Source organism: Bufo gargarizans, chromosome 6, assembly GCF_014858855.1.
Source record: "Bufo gargarizans isolate SCDJY-AF-19 chromosome 6, ASM1485885v1, whole genome shotgun sequence".
In the NCBI taxonomy this organism is placed as follows: Eukaryota; Metazoa; Chordata; class Amphibia; order Anura; family Bufonidae; genus Bufo; species Bufo gargarizans.
The window spans coordinates 18,366,804-18,392,391 of record NC_058085.1 but is presented as its reverse complement, the minus strand read 5'-3'; the positions used below and the strand labels follow the sequence as shown (position 1 = coordinate 18,392,391).

Genomic DNA, 25,588 nt, shown 5'->3' with positions numbered 1-25,588 from the left:
GGTCAAGGACAATACTGTATATGTCCTTTACAGCCCACTGAGTAAATGTGGTTCCGGCCCAGGCACACCAGCAACTTTGCCAGGTGATGACAATGCCGCCTCTGTATTGTAATAGTGGGATTTCTGCACCAATGTCCTCCTCATCCTCCACCTTGTCCTCAGCCTCCACTGTAGGCACAGTTCATAGTGGTCCTCCAGAATACCACCACCCTACTTTGTTGTGCAGTTCTGTAGTCACACTGGGGAGGAACTCAACCAAGAAATTTAATCTTGTCTGTCTTCTCGCCAACTGGAGATAGGAACCATGGTCACCGATAACAGGAAGAACATTCTGTCTGTCTAGTGTCCGAGAGGACTGACCTATGCACCCTGTCCTGGTGCATGTCTTCAATCTCATTGTCACTCAGTTCCTCATGTCTTCCACTCAACTGCAAGAGCTGTTACAAATGTCCAGACACTGTGCATGCACTTGAGCCACTCTTGCTGTGCAAAACACGCTCTCCTTGAGCTGCAAAGGCAGAATGTTATTCCCCTACATCACCTTATATGCAATGTTTCCACACTTTGAAACGCCACCCTCTACATGTTGGCATGCTGGACCGACTGTATGAGCAGAGGAAACCCGTGACCGATTTCTAGATGAGGCAGATGGACAAGACTACTCCGCGGTGTAACTTTGACCTTAGACAGTGGCAGCTCATGCGTGACACCTGCCATTTTCTCAGGAAGAGGCCACTTTATTTGTTAGTCACCAGGACTAAGGGATAAATTATGTCATTCCATTGCTTCACATCCTGGAGGGGATGCTGATAAATCTGACTGGCTAGGGGACATAAGACGTGGCATCTACTTCTCACAGCCACCTCTGCCCTGTGAAGGCTGAACTGGCACAGGAGGAGGTGGAGGACATAAACACCCAGGAATTCTACACAGAACTAGGTGGTTTATCTGCCCAAGAAACAGGAGAGGAGCATGAGGAGCTAGAGGGCGACAACAAAGAGAATACAAATGACTCCAACAGACCACGGCAGTATGCAGTGGAGATGGAGGCAGGGAGTCCCTTGCGCAAATGGGCAGGTTCATGCTGAGTTACTTGCATAGTGACAGCCGCATTATCACCATATGGCAGAAGGATGACTACTGGCTTTCCATAATGTTAGACCCTCACTACCAGTCCAAAATGGGTGCCTTTTTTTACACCTTCTGAGAGGGATGAAAAACTCAACTGCTATCGAGACTTCCTTTGTAGTTGTTTGGTTGCTGCCTACGCGTGCCATCACCCATCCTGGGGGGACTAACTGGGGGGACTCTCTGAGCTAAGGCTCCACTGCCATGACTCCTGGAGTGGAGTGGTGGCAGAAACAGCACCAGCTCCATCAGTAGGAACTTAAGTCTTGAGTCTCTAATGAGAACTTTTCTTCACTCACTTACTGAAGAAACCACCCAGCAGCACCCACCACCCATGGAGCAGAACCTGAACCACAGGTGGCAGCATCCTTGGAGTGCACCCTGTCACCCCAGATCAATGATCCTCTGGACTATTGGACAGCTAAAATTGAATTGTGGTTGCAACTGGCCAAGTTTACCCAGGGCAAACTTTACTGCCTATGCAGTAATATGGCATCAGAGGGAGTGTTTAGTGCAACGGATGGCATAGTTACCCCAAAGAGAACTCTCCTTTCTATACATAATGTAGAGAGATTAATCTATAAAGATGAATCAGGTGGATCATTTATTAAGACCGGCATTTTAGACGTCGGTCTTAATAACCCTTTGCCCTGGCGGTGGATCTGCCGAGGTTATATAGAGGCATAGGCCTCAACATAATTTCAGTTAATCCACCATCAGTCTAAATTTACGCCAACTTCATAAAACAGGCATCGAAAATGGTAAATGAGACTGACCTATCGGCTCGTACCCGCCCATGCCAAGCCCCCCTTTTTAGACTTGACGTAAACAAGGAAAAGTCACAGGTTGCAATATGCGATCGACCAGTATTTGCAGACACTGGTGCCTGATACAACAGACTAGCAGTAATTCTGGCAGTAATGATCTGACTAGTGTGCTTCCAAACCAGAACATTGTGACAAATGGCCTGTTACTTCTGCCCAGGTGCTGCTGTCACTATTCTGATGCTGTCATCTGCCTGATGCCACACGCCTTCTGCTGTTACTTGTCCCCCCACCTCCCCACTCTTTGGCTGGGCCACTGTGCTGACTCCACATGCTGTTGTCACCCTCCCCACTCTGTTCTGGGGTCACTATTGTGACACATTATGTGGTTGCCACCCTCACCACGTTGTGACACTAGTGTCCATGTTTGACATCGTCGTTTGATTTTCCGTTCTTCTGATCCGCCAGAAGAACAGGAATATAATTTTTTTTTTAATTTTTTTTTACTGTTCTGTTGTTTGAGCGTCCATAAGGCTTTTATCAGACGGTCAATATTTTGCATTAGGATTTAATTTTGTGATTTGGAAGCCAAAAGCAGGAATGGGTCCAAAACCAAAACACAGAAGTCATGTAAATATCAAGTTATCTCAGTTTTTGACCCACTCCTGTTTTTGCTTTACGATTACTGTCCAAATACTGATGAAAAAAACTGACCAAATACTGACCGTGTGATAGAGGCCATTAAAGTCCTACATGCGGACTACTTTTTCATCTGAAGAAAACCCATTTCACAGGCAAATGGCCAAAACTCATGCAAATTGAGCATGGGGCATCTATCAGTATTTTGCATCAGGATTTGATCATGATTTGGAAGCCAAAAGCAGGGATGGGTTTAAACACAGAGGACATACATATGTTTCCAGCACATGTTCTCTGTTTTGGACCCACTCCTGTTTTTACCTTACAAATACTGATCAAATGCTGACCAAATACTGTTTGAAATTGGATGCTCAAACTACATGATCCGCTTTTATGGCAGTTCTTCTGATGGATCAGAAAAATAAACAGTGAACACAGCCTTACTGCTGACACCCTCTCCACTGTCATGGGGCCACTACTTAAATATTGGGCCACTGCACGGTTAAGTCCACGCCGGTAAATTAGACCTGTCGCTAACATTGACCTGTAAGGCTGAATTCACTCTTCAGTAATTTTTGTCCGTTTTTGTGAGCCAAATTGAGGAGCCAAGCCTACTCTCGGATTAGGTATCATGAATAAATCTGCACCTGTTCTGTGGGTTTGACCTGCACCTGCTTTGGGCTGACAATAACTGACAAAATAAATGAAGTGTGAACGAAGTCTAATAGTGACGCACAGTCATTTTCTCACCACTACTTTATTGTATCGTATATGGATTGTATCCATGTCCTTATTTTGTTCCACTAAAGAGTTATCAGGACACCTGCAGGGGCATGCAGCGTTTAAAAAAATAATAATTCTTTACTGCTGGATGCTGTATTGGGATGAGTGAACCAAAATTTATAGGTTCAGGTTTGGCATCATTGCAGTTTTAGGAATCCCTTTATGGATTAGATTATAACAGAATATAACGGAATTCTATGACGGAATGCAGTCTATGGCCAAGCTTAACAGATCCGTCTGGTTTCAGTTATGCAGGATTTTGTTTTTCGTCCTGCATAACGAAACCAGACAGGTCCGCTATACTTGGCCATAGACTTCTATTATGACGGATGTTAACGTTTCGCATTCCGTCAAAGAATTCCATTATATACCGTTATGCCAGAATCCATAACAGAATTCCTCCACTGCCCGAACACCAAACCCTAACCTATAAAGTTCAGGTTCGCTCATGTTGTATGCTTTTTTTTTTCTTGGTTTTGCTAAGGGTCAGCTAGGACTGTTGGTGGCCTGCACGATGATGTGCACAGCCATATACTGTATGTGACCTGCCTGTCGTACTGACGCACAGTAACGGTTTAGCTACCAGAAAGGACTAGCCATGCATGTTTCTGCAATTCACAGTGATGTACAGCAGGATACATTCTCCATAAAATGTAATTGCAGGCTGGGATATACCTGATTTAATGCACTTTGTGACCAATTCATTTGTAACAAAGCAAATTTTGGGGAAAAATGCGACGAAGCAACCAAATCGATTTTTTTTAAACGTTACTCATCAGAAGTAGTGATAAGAATCAGTTCTTGCTTCTTCTGTTCTCGCCTGTCCTTACATTATAAACAGTGATAAGCAGGGGGTTCTAGTGTGAATAATCAGTTCTCACCTCTCCTGTCCTTGTACTCTAATCAGTGATAATCAGTGTGTTCTAGTGGTGATAGATAATCAGTTCTTACCTGTCCCTTATACTAGGTACAGTATCTTTATGCCTGCAGTTATCCCAAAACTTCTAGATAGAACAGGAAGATAGCAGTAAAGGGTTTGTTCAGAAATAAGTAACTTTTCACATATGCCCGCAGCCTCTACTATGGAAAGAGTCATGCATACCTGCTACCCTGAGTTCCGGTTATGCACGCTGGCTCCATTATGTCCATCTTCCAGTAAATATTTGCTTCCTTACCGACACAGGCATGGTCATCTGCTTCCAGTCATTGGCTGCAGCATATCAGATGATGATGCCCATTCCAAGGAGGTAAATAAGCCACGGAAAAATAATAATCACCCTATATTCAGAAACGAGTAGAAAACAATTGATCATGGGCAAAGATGTAGCCCAGCTACCACCATACATGTGACATCCACTGTATAGTCTGGATGATAAAATATGTAGGTAACTTTAATGAGGACAAAAACCAGGGCACTTGTGGTGGCATGGGTAAAGAGGCCTAGGGCAATGATACTTGTACCTGGGGAAACTCTCCGTGTACAAGACCTGATTCGACATTAGCCCTGGGACAATCCCTGATGGTGGGATTTCCCTGTCCTCGTGCCTGCCCTTTCTGGCCCTAGGAAGCCGAAGATGGTGATAATACCCCTGGATAGAAAACTAGTGAAAAAGATGGTAAGAAAAAAATCCCTTGATCGCAATTTAGTAATAATACTGCGTGATTTGGTAATAATACACCGACTCGTTTCCCCAAACGGGTTCCTCAGGGGGTTGATAATAGCTGAATATACTTAGGATGTAAGGATAACATACTTTATCCGAGGGATGATAGCTGAATACATTCCAAAGGTGTAAATACCATACTTTATCCGAAAAATTAGACCAATAAGGCAGACCTTATAATGGGAGCTGAATACATCATAAAAGCTGAGTGCATCACATGTTCCTCGCTGTTATAAGTGGTGGATACAACAGATAGTGTGCCCCATTCGTCATCAGATAGTGTGCCCCATCCTGCCAGGTGTTTGATATCGGTTTCACAACCCTGGGACGGCCAGCAAGGGCAACATGTGCACAAACAATGTAATGTTATATACACACAATGTAATGTTAGGGATGGAATATAAGGGCTACTCTCCCTGCATTGCAAACTGGTTGGAATAATGAAGCAATCAGATTGGATTTATACAGGAGACCTGCAGATATTTGGGTTAGATAACGCCTGCTGTCCGGTCATTTTTGGTCGTCTTTTTAGGTCATATAAAACCTTCCACGTGACTTCTCCAACCGTCTGATGACTACAATATTTCATTCACAGCTTCTGAATCCGGGTGAAGATCTGAACATTATATATGTTACAGAGACCTATATGAGGGGTGATGAGCAGAGTACAGAGGACATTCCTACAGATAACCGCCCAGGTGAGTAGTGACCACTAAGTAAAGCAGAGAGGTCTCTAAGATTCTGCTTATACAAATAGAAAAAATAGATATATTGTGCAATGTGGGAATGATATTACAAATATTATTATTATTATTATTATTGATGAGTATATATGAAAGTATAAATGAACAAAAATAAATATCACATACGGAGAGACCTGTACACAATAACAATTACTAATAATTACTACTAGTAATAAAGTTACTCCCAAGACCATTTGGTAAATAAATTACAAATTCCTATCCCTCTACAGTACAGTTGTCACGGCTGAGGATGGGGGAAACCCTCAGCCGTGCGATGGTGGAAGATGGTCGCTGCTTGACCAGGACGACAGGATTAGGGAGCAGGTCACCTCCTATCGCGTCCCTAACCTGACCCTAACTCCTAGCTGCATGGGCCAACCTTTGAGGTAGGAGGACCCATGCTCAGGAACCTCGGAGCCCTAACTCACCCTCCAACTGGTCCCTGGACTAGGAATCAGGGTAAGACAACCTGTTCCTTCTGGATACGGAGGAACAGGAGTCTCACTGGCCAAGCTGCAAGGAAGGGAGAACAAGTACAACCTATGGCAATGGCAGGTACTTGCCACAAACATAACACTCACCTGCCACAGACACAAAGCCTGGAACCCATGTGGAAGTACTGCTATCCACAAACAAAAGGACTCAGCACACAACACACATCACACGGGAACCCAGGACCATAGGTGCAATAAACAAGCATAAAACCAAACACATCTTCAAGACACCAAACAACATTATTATTGGATGGCCCCCACTGGCAGTTGATAAGTAACCAGGAGGATGTCCCCAGCCAGCATGGCTGAAACACCCTCTCTGGCTACTGCCTACAACTGAGGCTTTATAGGGCCAAGAGCAGGGGTCGAGTGGAGGGGGAACGCGTGGGAACGGCGTTCCTGCACTTTTTTCATCAAGCCAGGAGAACGCGGCTGAAATCAGGGGGTGAAGCGCACTGTGCAGGGCAGGCTAAGCGGCTTCACAGCTGCCTGTGCGGTGCTGCTGCTGTCTGTGACTCCTCTCATGGCGCCCCGCCCCCTACTGACATCATCTCCTTCACTTCTTCTGTCGGCCTAATACGCTGCGAGTATGTTCAGTCACTGGAGATCATTTAGAATGTCTTTAAGAAAAGTTTGTCCCTGAGGGGGAAGCGTGATGACGTGAACACGTCACGTTTCACTCTCTCCTGCTGGCCTCCTCCCCCTCCATGCCCCCTGCTCCGTCCTGGTCCGATCCAGAGCGCTGACTGAGCGCTGACTGCTTCAGCGTGCCGCCATGTTCCAGTGCCGTTAGTTGTCTGGAGTGCCGGGGGTCCTGTGACTTACCTATCGATCTGGCTGCTGGCTGCTGGCTCTCCCTTCCGGTCCCTGGCTTCGGTTCCTGCCGCTGGTCTGCTTCTTTGTGCTCTGTGCTCCTGGGTCTCGTCTCGTCCGGATCTTCCGTCCCCCTCTCGGCTGCCCTCTCTCTTCTGTGGTGTGTGCTCGGGTCGGCACGCTCTGCTCAGCTGCTCACCGGCTTCCTGGTCCGTTTGCTGTTGGCTCCCTCTGCTGGTGATCGGTGGGATTTTTCCACCTTTTTTTTTTTTTTTTTTTCTCTTCACTTGGAAATCGGTTTTGCCTGCAGTTTTCCTCCCTTCCGAAGTGGCCCCCTGTCGTTTGGATCTCTTGTCATCCCGGGGATCCTTGCCTACCTCGCTGGGACACGTGAGAAACCAATTATTGCGACTTATCGCGACTTTATTGTATTGTAACCTGCTACTCGACTAACTTGACTAACTTGACTAAGTCCGGCTGCTCAGAGTCGGAATTTGGTGCTCCCCCTCCCTGCGCGATGGTGGAGAGGGAAGGATGAAGGGGTGAATAGAGGGATAAGAGAGGAAAGGAAAAGGCTAATAAAGAGAAGTAAAAAGGGAGGAATAGGAGCAGAGGGGAAAGAAGTAAAGGGGAGACAAAGAAGAGTGCAAACTAAAGCAAAGAAAAAGAGAGGGAGGGGGAAGGAAAAAATAAATAAAATAAAATAAATAAATAAAAGAAATGGCCCCAAAACGACGGTCGATTGACTCCACTGCAACAAAGTTGGGCTCTAAGACCCCAGAGAATAAAATCGATAAGTTCTTGAAGTCACCCTTCCTAAATGAAAAGAACTCAGCCAAAATAAAGTCCTCTGCTAATCTGAAAAGGTCCGCTAAAACTCCCCAAACCGATGAATTCTTTGAGGATGGGTTAGTGGAGGTAGATCAGGTAGCAGGGGGGGAAGATCTATCTGCACAGATGCGAAATGAACAGGATCCTTCCGTTCTGGATAAAATTCTCTCGGCCGTGGAGCACAATGGCACCTTAGTGCAGGAGATGTCTATCCAACTAGGGACGGTACAGAGCGACATTTCCGTAATAAGAGAGAATTTGGTAAAGATCCGGGAGCGAGTTGTTAATGTGGAAAAAATAGTGGACTCTTTGCAAACCGATATTAACATGCTAAAATCTAAAACTTTGTCTCTTGCCTCAGAAAATCAAGCACTACAAAATAAGCTAGAGGACTTCGAAAATAGGTCAAGGCGAAACAACGTCCGCATAATTGGTTTCCCAGAAGGAGTGGAAGGCCGACACTTAGAGGAACAACTTAAAGATGTGGTCTTGCACAACTTAGGCAGTGACTATTTTTCTTCCATGTTTCAGATAGAAAGAGCCCATCGTATCCCAGGAGGGAAACCTATTCCAGGGAGGCCGCCGCGAGCAATCTTAATGAAAGTATTATCATCCATGGATAGAGATATGATACTGAAAAGAGCAAGAGAATGCACCCCTGTTGAGTACCAGGGCACTAGGTTGCTCTTTTTTCCTGACTTTGCTCGGCAGACCCAGGAAAAAAGAAGAAACTTCATAGAGATAAAGAAACGCCTGGCATCAAAGGGGATTAAATATTCCTTACAGTATCCAGCGAAACTAAGAGTGATCCATAATGGGACTTCCCTTTTTTTTGAATCACCACAGCAAGCGCTGGACTGGATGGAGCAAGGGGATATTTGAAATCGGGCACTATTACAATTGAAATGTTGGGGGGGGGGGAAGGAGCGGGGGAGGGGGAGATTGGCTTGAGGTTAGAGGTTCGCTGATCGGGCGGATCAATAGAGAGGGGGGATGGGGGGGAAAGGGGAGGGGGGAAAGGGAACCCACCTTGCAGGTAGGGGCGTCCTTTTTTTTTTTTTTTTTTTTTTTCCCTTTGTTTGTCCCGTGTCTGTTCCCGTAGCAGTGAAGGATGGCCACTAGAATTGTAACTTGGAATGTTAGAGGGCTCGGGGAAAGAGTCAAAAGGCAAGCTATTATGGATGCATTAAAAAGATACCTTCCAGCAATTATCTGCATAGTAGAAACTCACCTTACTAAAGAAACCGTGTCTCGTTTGACAACGGGATGGTATTCTCAATCTTACCATTCCACCTTTAGCAGCTCCTCTAGGGGCGTTTCAGTTCTGATTCATAATTCTGTAGATTTTATTCTTATAGAATCCTACATAGATGATCAGGGCAGATTCATCTTTCTGTACGGTAAGCTGCATGGGCATAGTTATATTCTTGCCTTTTTCTATATACCTCCGCCTTTTTCAATGTACCCATTGACTCAGCTGATGCTTTTCTCTGAAAGGAGGCCAGAATGCCGGTTAGTCCTGATGGGGGACTTTAATGCGGTTATGGACCCCAACAGAGATAGATTTACATTAGATGTAGATCGAGGGAGGAATTTATGTAATTCACCGCTGCCACAGTTTTGCTCGGAGGTTGGAGTGGTGGATATATGGGAACATCTTGGTGGAGGAAAGAGAGTATACTCTTGTGTTAGCCGGGGTGGTAGAGCAATGTCTAGGATTGATTTAGCACTTACTAATGAGAGCAACTTGCGTAATATCCGGAAGATACGATATGGGGTAAGAACAGTTTCGGACCACTCGCCCGTACTGGTTGAGGTTTGCATGGGGGAGAACAAGGATAGCAGGGGGCTAGGATTTAAGCTAAATCCATACTGGCTTACTATTATGGATAACCCTGAGCCTATTAAACTATTGATATCCTCCTTTTGGGAGGTGAACTTCCCCTCTGCTGACATCAATATAGTATGGGACGCCCTGAAAGCATACTTGAGGGGGGTGTTTATAAGTGAGATTGCTGCAGCAAAGAGAACATTTAAGAAAAAAGAGGAGGAATTGGTCAAAGCTGCTGCAGACACAACTGCACGATTTACCAGCCAACCTTCCGAGTATAACAGGGAAGAGATGCAGAAGGCCAGTTGTTTTTTGGAGAAATATATAATAGAGAAAGCAAACCATAGAGTCTTCTTTAAGGGCCTAAAATATTTTTCGGAGTCCGGACGCCCTGGTAAGCTTTTAGCCAGGATAATTACACAACAAGATAAGAAAAACAATCTATTGTCTCGATTCGCAACACAGAAGGGGAAATTACAACAGACCCAGAAGGAATTAGGGATGCTTTTTTAAAATATTTCTCCCACATATATAGTTCCTCTCTCGGCTTGTCATCCGATCTGGCGGCGCAGTTCTTGGAGAGGATTCCACTTTCTACTTTAAGTGAAGCCCAAATAGAGTATCTGGAAGAGGAGTTGTCTCTTTCGGAGCTCCAGGAGGCCTTGGGGTCCATCTCGGGGAACTCGTCGCCAGGGATGGATGGCCTTCCATACGAGGTTTACCGTAAGTACAGTGATGTGATTCTTCCCCAGCTACTAGAGGTTTTTTCCCAAGCAACACAGGGAGGGGGTCTACCTTGTTCTATGATGGAAGCTCTTATTGTTTTAATTCCCAAAAAGGATAAAGACCCGATAGAAATGAGTTCCTATAGACCAATTTCTTTACTAAATACTGATGCTAAGCTACTATCAAAAGTTTTGGCTAGGAGGCTTTCGCGGGTTATATCCACCATTATCCACCCAGATCAAAATGGCTTTATGCCAAAGAGAGGCACCCATCATAATTTGCATAGGTTATTTATGAATATTCAGTCCCCGGGGTGCGGCTCCCGCTCCATCCTGTCGTTGGATGCTACAAAAGCCTTCGACAGGGTGGAGTGGATTTTTCTCTGGGAGGTGATGAAAAAAATGGGTTTTGGTCCGAGATTTATGTCGATGGTGCAGTTATTATATGGCTCTCCAGTTGCCAGGATTAGGATTAATGATAAGATCACTGAGAGTTTTTCCCTAGGAAGAGGCACTCGCCAAGGATGCCCTCTTTCCCCCCTCTTGTTTAATATTTATATTGAACCCTTAGCAGTTAGTATTAGGCAAGACTCGCAGGTGTCTGGCTTCGGTGTAATGGGGAAGCATGATCGTGTATCCCTCTATGCAGACGATATCTTGGTTTTTCTCCATCAAACAGAAACCACTCTTCCTCGAATAATGGATTTGGTGGGCTCTTTTTCTGCTCCGTCTGGTTTGCAGATTAACTGGGAGAAGACTGTTCTCCTCCCTATAGATGAGTTGCGAGGCGACTGGGACAATCAGCTAACAATCTCTGATTCAATAAAATACCTGGGGATTTCAGTTTCTATCAAACCTCAAGAATACCTTCAACTCAATTTGATTCCCCTGTTGAAAAAGCTGAGGGCCAAAATTAAGATATGGCAAAAAACCTTGCCCGCAAGAGCGGATAGAATCTCTCTAATAAAAATGGTAGTGCTGCCCCAGGTTCTTTATGTCCTTCGCAACTCGCCTGTATGGATCACGGATAAGTATTTTAGATTGATAGAGCGGATGCTGAACGATCTATTATGGGGGAGGAAGCGCGTGAGACTGAAGGCACTCTATTTTTCCATGCCCTATAATCAGGGAGGTCTTAACCTCCCTTATTTTAAGGGCTATTTCGTGGCCTCTCAACTTTGTTTTTTTAATGATTGGGAAAGTAGCCATTTCTGCAACAGAGCGGTGAAAGACTCAGGTTTTTCAGATTTTTTTACTGTACTGGAGTCTGACTATTTATCAAATCCACAGATTGGGTATACACTCTTTTGCAGAATGGCTATAAAGACGTGGCTGGTTATAAGGAGCTGGTGTGGAGTTAAGGCATCACTCATCTGTACTCCATTGTGGCACAACTCAAAGCTCCTGGAGTTAGGGGATTTGGGTTGTTGCCAGTATTGGAGGACTAAGAATGTTCAATACTTATATCAGGTGGTCAGCGGTGGACAAATCTTGTCCCCGACGGAGCTAAGGCAAAGAACAAACCTGGGCGAGGTGGCTTGGTATGCATACTTTCAATTGAGGTCAGCACTTTCTAGTACTCTGAATAGTCACCTTCTTTCTATAGATACTCCCGAATTTTTACATGATTTACTCTGTAAAAAATTTGTCACGAGAATTAAGATATCACATTGTTATAGACACTTAATGAAAGGATTTTTTTTGGGTGTTCTTTCTCCAGGACAAAGATCCTGGTCTTCTGTACTTTTAGAGATGGGTTCTCCAGATTGGGAGAATATAGGGGAAAGCTTAAAATTTGTTTCACACAATTTCAATCACACTGTTGTACAATTTAATATTTTGCACAAAATATATGTGACACCGCTGTGGTTATATAGGAGAGGACTTAGAGCCTCCTCTGACTGCCCACGCTGCGGCGATTCCGAGGCGGATCATTTACACCTGTTCTGGGACTGCCCAATGGTGAGCAGCTATTGGAGATCGGTCCAAATTAACTTGGCTCGTAAACTTAATATTGCTATACCTCTGTCCCCCAGGATATGGGTCCTGGGAGATTTATCAGAGGCCAATTACCAGCCTACAAAACGCCAACTATTGATTAAAGTAATGTTTTTGGCCAGGCTTCTCATTTCCAGATTATGGTTTTCCTCTTCTGCTCCAGACTGCAACCATTGGTTAAGTTTGGTTGAGAAAGTGAAAAGTTATGAGAGGATTTTGTATAAACAAAGAGGATCCTATCTAAAGTGGGGCAAACTGTGGGCAGACTGGGACAAGCCTAAATAATTAATCCGTTTTTTTTTTTTTTTTTTTTTTTTCTTTTTTTTTTTTTTTCCTTCCTGCAAGGTGGGGGGTGGGGGGGTGGGTGGGGTGGGTTGGGAATGATCCTATTGGTCCGGTCTTTTCTATATGAATTATAAATTGTAAAGGAGGTGAAGTTGCACTTGGGAACTGGAGTATCTCTAGGAATGCTGGGGGATGGCAGGACCTTCCGCCATTAAATAACGGTTAAATTTTTTTTTAAAAACGAACCAAAATGTTTAATTGAACCACTACACCGTGCCGGTTATGGGTGGGGATCCGGGGCCCGGGATACTGGGCAGCCCGGCGAATGGGTGTGCCCTAGGACGCGGCTCTCTCTGACAGACATGTGGCTCGACTGCAGGCAGTGATATGACACAGGTTGTATGGGTACCAAGAGGTGTTCTCTAAGCGGGACAGAGCCGGTTTTAGGTAATGCTTATGTCTACATCTTCCCTAAATGCCGGTGATCACCGAGTGATACTCGAGCTGAGTCCCTTTATATGTGAGACACTGGTGTGGACATATGTGAGCTACGGTTAAGTCGGGCATTAAACTCTCAATTTAACTACATGGGGATGAGGCAGCAAAATATGCAAGAAGTCCCTTCTCTACTGCGATGGAAGACTGCTGGACCCCCAAATTTGTTTTATGAAATGCTTGCGATCAAAGATCGCAGTAGGCCCGCTACGTACGGTTAATGTGAGCACTGGATGAATGGTTACATGATGGTTAATCCTGTCAATCTCCCGCCTATGATCGGGGGAGAGAGCGCGGGGCGCGCGCTCGCTCCCTGGCTGTCGCCCGGGCTTTTTTCCCCTTTATAGATAACAATATGTTAAGTGGGATGCTCTGTGTGTTTGTTTTGCCTATTAGGCTGTGAATGGCGGACGTATCCTGCCTTTCCCCCAGCAAGCGAGATCTCCTTTTTTACTTTTTTTTTGTCTCCATAAGCATGGATACTTGCATGAAATCATTCTTAATCATGTTGCAAATCACGGACTGAAGGATTTTATAATATTATAATTGTAATATGGATATGAATTTTTGCACTATAAATTAATAAAATATATTTAAAAAAAAAAAAAAAAAGAAAAGTTTGTCCCTGGGATTCGAACTCACGACCTCTACACATCAGAGGCAAGGCATTTACCCTCACAGCCATGAATGCAGTCTAGGTAGTTGCTTAAAAAAAAAAATATAAGACTTCTACTTATACCTAGTGTACTGATACCTAGTGTACAACCATACACATGACAGCTGCCCCAACACACCCAGCTCTGCTACATCCATACACAGTGGGCAAAGTTACCTACAGTAGAAGTCTTATATATATATTTTTTAAGTTATTAGCTAGACAGCTTTCATAGCTGTGAGGGCATATGCCTTGCCTCTGATGTGTAGGGGTCATGAGTTCGAATCCCATGACAAACTTTTCTAAAAGTGTTTTTTTTTTTTTTTTTTAAATACCGGACTGTTACTTTACTGCCACGGGGGAGGCGGGCTATTGGCGCCATGATACTGGCACATGAAGGGGGTAGGAGAGAGGAACTTGATACTGGCACATTAGGGGACAGGGGGAGAGGATGGCACTATGATATTGTGTTTTGATCACAATGTGTACATTTGGCTCAGTCCGCAGCTACACAAATTACAGCGTGCTAGATTTTCTGTGCTTTTTTTTTTTTAGTTGGAGGGGGGGGGGGGGGGGTTGCAGTGGATCTTGGGTGAGTTCCCACACTTTTTTTCCCAGGACTTGACCCCTGGCCAAGAGGCCACACCCAACAATCAGACACACCCCGTGACTCACACACACAGAAAGGGAGTTAACCCTTCCAATACCACAGAAGGGAAAACACAACATAAAGGGGAAGTGTCCAAATCCAGCACACACTGTAACTGACGGCAACGACATGGGTGGCAACCGTGTCCTGGAAGTCAGCCCGAAGGCCGGGACACTGCCACCACATGTACACACAACGACCAAACGTTGCCACGGGCAACCACTGTGAGGGGAAGATGTGAGTGCACACCACACATAACACAGAGTGCACACAGACATACCAAAGTGCATACAAACGCGCACACAACTCCAAGAGAACCGCACACATAGCTGTTGTCCGTGGCAACCGCACTTGAGGCCAACAACATTATGCCTCCAGCTGCAGTTGACACTACAACCCAAACCGCGGGCAACTGTATGCGGCTCCCAAGGAGTCACGGCCATAAACATGGTCAGGACAACAGTGTAGTTACTATACAGAGGTCTTCTCATGTCTCTCCAGTCCTTGTCTTTGCTCTGGCCCCTCCAGGTTTCCTCTTCTGTAGCACTTTTCTTTTCTCTTCTCCTTCTCTCTTCTGCCTCTTCGCTTCTTCCTTCCTTCCTTCCTAACAGCCAGTCCTAGCATTGTCTAGAATAGGGCTTGGAGACATCCTTTTGGTTGTTCCTTATGGTTTTCAGCAATTTTCTGTGAACTCTTGAAGACTGATAGAAGCAGCTGGAATGTTGGGATTCTCCAGCATTTCCTGCCCCCCTAGCTATGTACCACCTACTGGACAATTGTCAGCCATTCTTTAGATAATTGACAAATACAGTACCTTTGATATGCTAATGGTCCGTTGTCCAGATAGACAGTACTCGCTCACACTGGCTTTGAGAGGACAAGTATAGGCACTAATTACCAGGAAGTTGCTGAGAACAGGATACCAATACAATATATGGCTTAAATAATTTTCCCAAAAAATCTGTATTTCTTACACGTGCATAAATAAATTCACCTACATGCCTTAACATGCTATCAATGGGGTCATTAGTGACCACCCATATGCCTTTTTATGGCGGTCACTAGGGGCCCTTAGGCTAGGCCACGTTTTTTTACGGCGGCCCAGTCTAAGCACTGCACGGGTCTCCCATGCAGTGGAGAGCGGGTGCCCGGCTATCATATGAGAGCCGCGGCCCTTCTCTAACAGCCTGGACTGTCAGGAGTGCTTATCCGGGCTGTTTAACACTTTACATGCCGCAGGCAATGGCACCTGCTGCATGTAAAGTGCTGACAGAGGGAACAGGCTCCCTCTGACTCCCATCGGCACCCCGTAAATGCGATTGCAGGGTGCCAATGTGTGTGAAGGCTGGCTGGGGTCTTGTGTAAGCCCCAGACCAGGCTTGAGTAATTTCCTCTCTGGCGCAGCCTGCTGGTCAATGTCAGAATAGCACTGACATTAAAATGCAATGCTCTATAGGGATAATGCATTGCATTTTAAAATCAATCATAAAGCTGTCTGTTATAGTCCCCTTGTTCGACTATAAAGTGGTAATACAACTCTATTAAGTGGTTAAAAAAATCATTTATTTAATTAAAAAATCCCATTAAAAATCACGCTTTTTTTCCATTGAAAATACGCTTTTCAATGAAAAAAAAATCTCCCCCATATGTTTGGTATTGCCGCATCCGTAATGACCTGGACTACATACATATCACATAAATTATCCCCTACGGTGAACGCCTTAAAAAAAAAAAAAAAAAAAAAAAAAGACAGAATTTCTAATTTATTCTTTGTTGCCACCGAAAAAACTTGATAACAAGCGATCAAAAAGCGCCATTTACTCCAAAATGATACCAATGAAAAGTCCTGCAAAAATCAAGCCCTGCAAAAAAAGTCCTGCAAAAAAAGTAGTAAAATGTAAAAAAACTAGATATATTTGGTATCACTGTAATCGTACTGACCTAGAGAATAAAGATGTTATTTATACCAAAAAATTAACACCGTAAAATTTATAACGTAAAAACGCAGTGGTAGTATTGCTGTTTTTACTATCTCCCTCCCAGAAAGAGTTAATAAAAGTTAATCAGAAATGTGGTGATAACTTTAAAATGATTTTACTTATCCAGGCCATTCTGAGACTGTTTTTTCTTGTGACACATTGTACTTCATTATAGTGGTAAATTTAAGTCAATATTTTTCATTTTTATAAAAAAAAATAATACCAATTATTATTTTTTTTTAAACAAAAAATTAGCAACTTTCCAAATTTCTGTTTCTCTGCTTTTAAAACAGATAGTGATACCTCATATAATAGTTATTACTTTACATTTCCCATATGTCTACTTCATGTAGACATGAAAATCAGACCGTGATTTTCTTGATTTTTTTTTCCTCATTATGTCTCTCATACTTGAGCTATATCTATGATCAAAATTACAGGCCTCTATCATCTTTTTAAGTGGGAGAACTTGCACAAACGGTGGCTGACTAAATACTTTTTTGCCCCACTGTACATGTATGTCATGGGTCCTTAAGGGGTTAATCCACAAAAAAAGGAAGATTTTTATGGAGTATGCCTTCCAGTTTATTTACTTGAGAGTGACAGGACTGCTGCTGTTGTATCTGTCATCCAATACAGACTAGGTCTCATTCCCCGGCCTGCACTCTCCCCAGCAGCAGGTGTGATACAGTGATGTCATTGTACCTGCTGGGCTGAGTAGGAGAGCGCACAGACCAGAGATAATCCCCTGACCAGTGCCTTCTCCTCAGCTCAGCAGGAGAGATGATGTCATCACATCATGTCTGCTGCTGGGAAGAGCATGATGTGCTCGGTAATAGGGAGCTTCACTACTGTAAGGGGCACTAAGGGACAGCACTACTGTAGAAGGGGAAACAAAGGGGGCATAACTACTGTGTGGGGCCAGTTAGGGGAAGCATTATTGTAAGGGACATAACTATTGTGTGGAGACACTACACGGGAATTCTACTGTGAAAGGGACTCCTAGGGGAGATAACTATGGTGTGGGGAACTAAGGGGGCAATTAACTCCTCTTGGCCAGTGCTAGGAAATGTTTTATTTATATTTATTTAAAATGACTGATTGGGTGGAGGTTGGAGGGAAGTTGCTGAAGGTGGGGGCCAACCTGGCCTAGTTATGCCCCTCGGTCTACTATTAGATCGTGATCTTTTTGCCCACCACTGTTTTAGTCAGTTAATTTGTGCCATGCTTTTCTGTGGATTTTTTTTTATACAGAAATGTAATACAATTTCTATAGAATATTTTGCTATATTATTCATCAATAATAAAATGTCTTTTGTTCTTGGCAGATGACTGTACCAGGAACTTAGAGAAACATCCGGTATCTTCACATTTTGAAGTAGATGATTGTGGTATCATACAAGATATATATGAAGAGCATGCCAATATCCAAGATATATCTTCATCCAATTACAGCAAAAATGTATTATTTGATCCTTTTAAACAGGTCCGATCTTCTGAATCATCACAGACTGTAACACAGAATAAAAGTCACAGAAAAGGTGCTAAACCTCAAACAGCTCACGTAAGAGAGAAGACATATTCATGTTCAGAATGTGGGAAATGTTTTAAGCATAAATCAACTCTTATTACACATCAGAGAATTCACACAGGGGAAAAGCCATTTTCATGCTCGGAATGTGGGAAATGTTTTAAACATAGATCAACTCTTATTACACATCAGAGAAATCACACAGGAGAGAAGCCATATTCATGCTCAGAATGTGGGAAATGTTTTAACAATAAATCACATCTTATTAGACATCAGAGAGTTCACACAGGGGAGAAGCCATTTTCATGCTCAGAATGTGGGAAATGTTTTAACCAGAAATCAGTTCTTGTTAGACATAAAAAAAATCACAGAGAAGCATCTCCATGCTTAGTGCCCTCCCTTATGTGTTTTTATGGTAGTCAGTGTCGCTAACTGGCTTTATTTCATCAGACACTCCTTTTTACAGGGAGATAAAACAGAACCTTGCTTTGAGTTACCAGAGGTGGCCGAGGGCTTGGAGTGATGTTTGGGACCACTGTGAGAGCTCCCCAAACACGTGTTGTCTCCTGTATTGAATGACTACCAGTCATCAAAGGACAGATCCAGTTAAAAGTGAAAGTTTATACTGTATATATATCCCCTCTCAAAATGTTTGGGGAGTGGAAAAAACAAACTATAGGGCCTGATATAAAAAGATAACTATCTACCTATTCCAGCCCCGGTCTGTTCTACCTTTTATAAGTATTTGTAAAATTAATAACTTCAAATATGAGCTTGTCAAGAAACCGTCAGTTCTTACTGGGTTTCATCAGTAATGTGTAAGTTCTACCAACAAGTGACCCAGGTGAGGATTGCCTTATTACATAGAAGCCATTATTCGCCCTTCTAAAGGAATACCATCTTAATCTGCACACCCTGACCAAAATGTACCAGTAGATAAACCCAACAAGTGGGGTCCCTTCCACCCCTGTATTTGTAGAAGTCATGTGCTTCACTCATCTCACATGAATTTACCAGTATGTGAATCCTTGGGTATTTTCTTCTTTGTATGTCCCACTAGCTCTGGATTTTTTAAGTTTTTATAATTGAAGACTTGATCTAAAATATAATTATTGGATATATTGAATTTTTGATCATTTTGTTTCCTATGACTATTCCCATTCGTATTATTGTATGGTGATACGGAGATGATATGTTTTATTTGGAGGATCTCTAATATTCAGGCTGTTCCATGAGCTCCATGGGCGCAGTTACAGTATTGTCTGGGGTTTTTAATCGGATGACTTACACCTGACAATACTTCTACAAGTAATGACGATACCTCAGATGGAGAGAGGGGGGGTAGTGATCCTTTACGGTTTCTATGGATGGTTTTGGAGGCTGCCCCTTAATATATTCTGTAGGTGATTGCTTGTTTTGTGCACGTAGTGGTTTCTACCTTGCCAGGCAGGGGCCGTTATGGTGCAGAAGCATCACTCATCACATTTGGATGCCCTAGTTAAAAGTATCAAAATATATTTAAAAAAAAAGCAAGTGAGACTAAAATAGAAAAAAATATCTACATAGTTTCTCTTTTTACATGAAGCAAAACAAAACAGCGAAACAACTATCAATATGACCAAAACAGGGACCCAATTTTGGTGTCAATCTGCATATTTAAAGAATAAAGAGCTTGAGTTTGAATTAAAAAGAAAATAAATCTCTGAAAAACATATTAATAAAAAGCCCCATGTGTCATGTAAAGAAAAGTTGAAAAAATTAGGTAGGCAGCAGTGTGACAAATACTGCACCGCGCTGCCCTACCTGACGTCAACTACATCGAGCTCACGAGACATGGTATAGTCACTGGTTACCAAGATGTGACGTTACACCCTCCTGGAGGAGCATGTGAGGTCAGCTTGGTACAGTTTACACAGTTGCCTCCTGTCCACACGGGCACAGAGAGGCAAGGGGGTGAGCGACGGTGGTTCAAGCAGCCTCCAGCGTAACTTTACACGCGCTCACAACCCTGACAAGCTGAGAGAGCCTTTTCACTGCCCCAGTGAAGCGGTGACATTAGTAATTTATGATGGGATACATGTGTCATCCAGAATGCGGCAGGAAGCATTCTAAAAGAGATTTTGTTTGCACTGGGAATGTGTCACCAAGGTGCCCGGCCTTGGTGGAGTAAAGGCCCCTAGATTACGTGTCCACTAAGGTAGTTGGTGGACACCATGATAGCATAGCATAGTCCGAGTCAGGCTTTTACTGGGAACAGGCAATGTGCTGGGTGGGTGCCTGTTCCCCATGCTCTAGTCCGGGACTTGGGGCATGCTCATGTCTAGGGATTCTATTTAATCCTGGCTGCTGGAGTGAGTACAGTTCCTTACATTTGGTGGAGGATGCGGGCAAGCGACCAGCGAGGCAAACACAAGGGTGCATGTCCCTGATAAAGCCAGCCAAGTTTTTCCCTAAGCCAGTGGATCAAATGGAGGCAATCTTACAGCAGCTGGTCCGGGCTAATGCCGAACAAGCCGAGTGCAATGCACAACAGCAAGCAGCGAACGCCCAACAACAACAGACTAATAGCCTGTTGATTCAATAGATCACGTCCCTGCGAGCGTCCCAGCAAGGGACCCCCACCTGCGGTGACTCCGTTTCCGTCTGCCGCCCGGGATAAAGTCTGGTGAGCACTGAGGAAAATGAGTCCGGAGGACAACGGGGAGGCCTTTGAAAGAACGGCTGAGCAGGAAAACCTGCCGTTCAACCAGTGGGCTGAGGTGGTGGCACTGTTCCTGGTAGGAGATTCCCAGAAAGCCTACTTTGACCTCAGCTGTGAGGACTCCCAGGAGTATGAGAAACTAAAAGGTGACATCTTGGCTCGGATGGGGGTTAACATCTAAGTGTGGGCACAAAGTGTACCAGTGGGCCTTTTCAGAGTCCCGACCCACCAGGTCTCAGGCATATGACTCGTTGCACCAGGTGAAGAAGTGGCTCCAGCCTGAGACCTTGAGCCCCGACCAAATGATTGAGAGGGTGGTAGTTGACCATTTTGTGCGCACACTGCCGGTGGCCATACAGTGCTGGGAGGGTCAAGGAGACCCCGGGAACCTCAATCAATTTATTAACTTGGTCGAGCGGTATATGGCGATACAGGAGTTGATGAGGGGCTCTGCTCAGATGAGGGAGACACGCCAGCCCCCCTCCCAGCCTAGGAAGCCTGGAAAAAGGTCCCGGCTTCCTATGGGGGGTAACACAAACCATGCTCCTGTTAGGCGAATCCTGGGGACCTGCAAAGCCACTGTTATTCGGTGCTGGCGCTGCCAATGCCCGGGACATGTGGCTACTAAATGCTTGACTTCTGAACCTATGGACTGCGGATTCGCTCACCGGTCCTCGTTCTATGCCTGACCGGTATGTATCGCTGACCCCCTGCAGGAAAACCTGCCGTTCAACCAGTGGGCTGAGGTGGTGGCACTGTTCCTGGTAGGAGATTCCCAGAAAGCCTACTTTGACCTCAGCTGTGAGGACGCCCAGGACTATGAGAAACTAAAAGGTGACATCTTGGCTCGGATGGGGGTTAACATGTAAGTGTGGGCACAAAGGGTGTACCAGTGGGCCTTTTCAGAGTCCCGACCCACCAGGTCTCAGGCACATGACTCGTTGCACCTGGTGAAGAAGTGGCTCCAGCCTGAGACCTTGAGCCCCGACCAAATGATTGAAAGGGTGGTAGTTGACCATTTTGTGCGCACACTGCCGGTGGCCATACAGTGCTGGGAGGGTCAAGGAGACCACGGAAACCTCAATCAATTGGTTAACTTGGTCGAGCGGTATATGGCGATACAGGAGTTGATGCGGGGCTCTGCTCAGATGAGGGAGACTAGGGAGCCTGGAAAAAGGTCCCGGCTTCCTATGGGGGGTAACACAAACCATGCTCCTGTTAGGCGAATCCTGGGGACCTGCAAAGCCACTGTGATTCGGTGCTGGCGCTGCCAATGCCCGGGACATGTGGCTACTAAATGCTTGACTTCTGAACCTATGGACTGCGAATTTGCTCACCGGTCCTCGTTCTATGCCTGAACGATATGTATCGCTGACCCCCTGCTGGCCGCTGAAAAGCCTCCCTTGTGTCAGGTCTCTATTAATGGGTACCAGGTCAAGGCACTGATGGATTCTGGGAGCCTGGTGACCCTCATGCATGAGTCACTGATTTCAGAAGACATCCCAGGAAAACAAAAATTAGCCATAGTCTATATCCATGGGGACCTCCGGGAATATCGAGGGTTACCCTGTCTGCATCAGGCAGGGAAGTACAACATGTCGCCATTTTGGGAAGAGGCTTGCCTATTTTCTGGACCTTATGGAAGGACGGAATGCATATTCTTGGGGAGGAAAACTGTCCGGCTCCTGAACCCGAAGACCCCGATCCCGGGGTACCAGCTGTAGGGGTCACCACCACAGGTCTAGAGTGTAACCCCGATTGGTTTTCCCTAGAGGTGTTGGCTAGTGAGACTGTAGAGACCACATCTATCCCGGACCTGGAGGTGTCCCGAGAAACGTTCGGGACAGCCCAGCTCCAGGATCCTACATTGGTGCAGGCGAGAGAAAGGGTAACTGTAATCAATGGGGTAGCTCAGCAGCCAGGTGCAGAATCTGTGTTTCCCCACCTGGCCGTTAACCAAGACCTATTGTACAGGGTGGACAAGGTTCAACAAGAGGTAATAGAGCAGTTGGTGGTACTTTGAGCCCTACTGCCGGATGGTATTAGACTTGGCCCACACGCATGTACTGGGAGATCACCTTGGGGTGAAAAAGACCCAAAAGCAAATATTGCAGAGGGTTTTTTGGCCCGGGATATACAGTATGGGGAGGTTAATAGGTTCTGTCAGTCATGTCAGGTGTGTCAGGTAACCAGCCCCCAGCCCAACTACCGTAGTCCATTAGTACCTATGCCAATCGTAGAGTTACCATTCGAAAGAATAGCCATGGATCTGGTGGGTCCAATAAATAAGTCGGCCAGAGGTCACCAGCATATCTTGGTGGTCTTAGATTATGCTACTAGGTATCCTGAGGCGGTTCCACTGCACCATATGTTGGCTAAGCTTATAGCCAAATAATTAATGGGCATGTTTTCTCGTGTAGGGATTCCTAAGGAGATCTTGACAGACCAGGGGACTCCCTTCATGTCTAAGGTCATGAAGGAACTCTGCTGGTTGTTAAATGTTAAACACTTACGCACGTCTGTTTACCATCCCCAACCAGACAGACTGGTGGAAAGGTTTAACAAAACTTTAAAGAACATGCTCAAGAGAGCCGTGTCCAAAGATGGGAAGGACTGGGATCTTTTGCTGCCGTATGTATTATTCACTGTACAAGAAGTGCCCCAGGCGTCCACTGGGTTCTTGCCCTTTGAACTATTGTATGACAGACATCCTCGGGGGTTGCTCAACATTACTAAAGAAGCATGGGAGCAACAGCCCACCCCACATAAGAGTGTCATCCAACATATAGCAAAAAATGCAAGAAACGATGGGGACAGTTCTGCTGATTGTCCGGGAACATATGGAGGCGGCACAACTGGCCCAGAGCCGGGTATACAACCGGACTTTTAACTTGGGCAACCGGGTACTGGTACTTGTGCCCACAGTTGACAGTTAGTTCCTTGCAAGATGGCAAGGACCCTTACGAGGTGATAGCGAAAGTGGGGACAGTAAAGCTGGAGCAGGTATACCATGTTACTTTACTAAAGCCCTGGAAAGATAGGGAAAGTCTGTTTGGGGACAGCCCACTCTCTTTCTTGTTTGTGGGGAAGGCTCCATTGCCATCGGCGGTCCCGGGGAAAGCCTCCGCCGCAGTGAAGATAGCGAATGGCCTGTCTACTAAACAGGTTCAGGAGGCCAGGGAGTTTGTGAGTCAAAATAGGGATGTATTCTCCGAACTTCCTGGACGTACCTCTGTAGTCCGGCATGACATTGTCACTGATCCCCAGGTCAAATTTGCTTAAAGCCATATCTGGTGCCTGAGGCTCGGCGACAAGCCATCTCTGAGGAAGTGAAGTCGATGCTGCGACTTGGAGTCATTGAAGAGTCCCAGAGTGAATTGGCTAGTCTAATAGTCCTTATACCAAAACCAGATGGAACGTTACGGTTCTGTAAAGACTTCCGGAAGCTCAATGAGATATCAAAATTTGATGCCTACACCATGCCTCGGGTCAATGAGTTGATAGAGCGATTAGGGCAAGCTCGTTACTTTTCGGTCTTGGATCTCACAAAAGGGTACTGGCAGGTGCCCTTAACAGAGGCTGCAAAGGATAAAACTGCGTTTGTCACCCCAAAGGGCTGTTTCAATATAAGGTGTTGTCCTTTGGCTTACATGGCACTCCAGCCACATTCCAGCGGTTAATGGATATCATCCTCTGGCCCCATCGTCAGTATGCTTCAATCTACCTCGATGATATAGTGGTATTTAGCACGGACTAGGAGAGTCACTTACTGAAGGTGCAGGCAGTGGAAGATTCTCTCCGGAAAGCGCGATTGACCACCAACCCAAAGAAATGTACTATAGGGTTGGAAGATTGGTACCTGGGGTATGTAATTGGATAGGGAATCATCAAAGCCCAGGTAAATAAAAAAGAAGTATGCTCCAGCACAACAAAAAAAACCTTAAAACTAATTATCTTTATTTCAAATCACTTTAAAAACTGGGAATGGACATCCCAAATACAAACAGACTGTTATCAGTGCAGGTCTTATATGTACAGACCAATAATAAGCACACAGGAAAAAAGGGAGGTGGGAAATCTGTCCCTTTGCTCTCCCTATTCTATTTCTCAACCCAGGGACAGCCCCTAATGGTGTAGTAGAAAAATGTGAGCTACAGCAGCAGCTCCATAAACTTCTTTATTCAGACCTCCAAGGTGCGGTACAAAAATTGCAATGTTTCGGCTAGATATAGCCTTTGTCAAGCATAAAAGGTTGCTGTTGTAGCTCACATTTTTCTACTACGTTCATCTTGACCACCTTGGATCTGGGGTCTTTTGGCTCAGCTGCTGCATTCCACAACCCTTGCTCTGGAAAACCTGTTTTTGTGTGCTGCTCTTAACCCTTGTTTTTCGCTAGCCTGTAATGGTGGGGACTCCCTGTCCTCGAACCTGGGCTAGTATTGCCCTCACGAGACCCTGGGGGGATACCAAAAAAGAATGTGGATAACCACAGTTCCCTAGTTAAGGTGCTTATAAAAAATTATATAAATACAAAAGATACCCAACCCTTTTAGAAGGGCCTAAGGGTGGATCGCATACACAGTCACGATATTGTAAAGGACCCAGGAGTGAATGCGTAATTCACATGTTGATTTAAATAATGCAAACAAATCCTGGCGCGTTTCTCCCATTCACAGGTTCATCAGGGGGTCAAAAGGATTTGGGTGAGGGATGCCAGTATATAGATAATATAGCATCCACAACTAAAAAAGATACCGATAGACGTATGATAGGGCATCGATAGCCGATGGCAGGAGGAGCAATATATTATTTACAGACAGATTGTAGTAATATGACCAAAGCCAGCCCCAGTTAGTAATTATGCCAGTCGCAGGACCTAT

General features: G+C 44.9%; 1 protein-coding gene across 1 annotated transcript in view; it reads left to right on the top strand.

The window, feature by feature from the left end:
* The window catches only part of LOC122940448 (zinc finger protein 22-like), a 39,432-nt gene extending 14,788 nt beyond the window's left edge, over positions 1-24,644 (top strand). Inside the window, exons 3-4 of the mRNA XM_044297126.1 lie at positions 5,574-5,676; positions 17,805-24,644. Coding sequence (XP_044153061.1) covers positions 5,574-5,676; positions 17,805-18,439 — 738 coding nt within the window. The 3' untranslated portion in view covers positions 18,440-24,644. The remainder of the gene's footprint in view (positions 1-5,573; positions 5,677-17,804) is intronic.
* Positions 24,645-25,588: the final 944 nt, after the last annotated feature.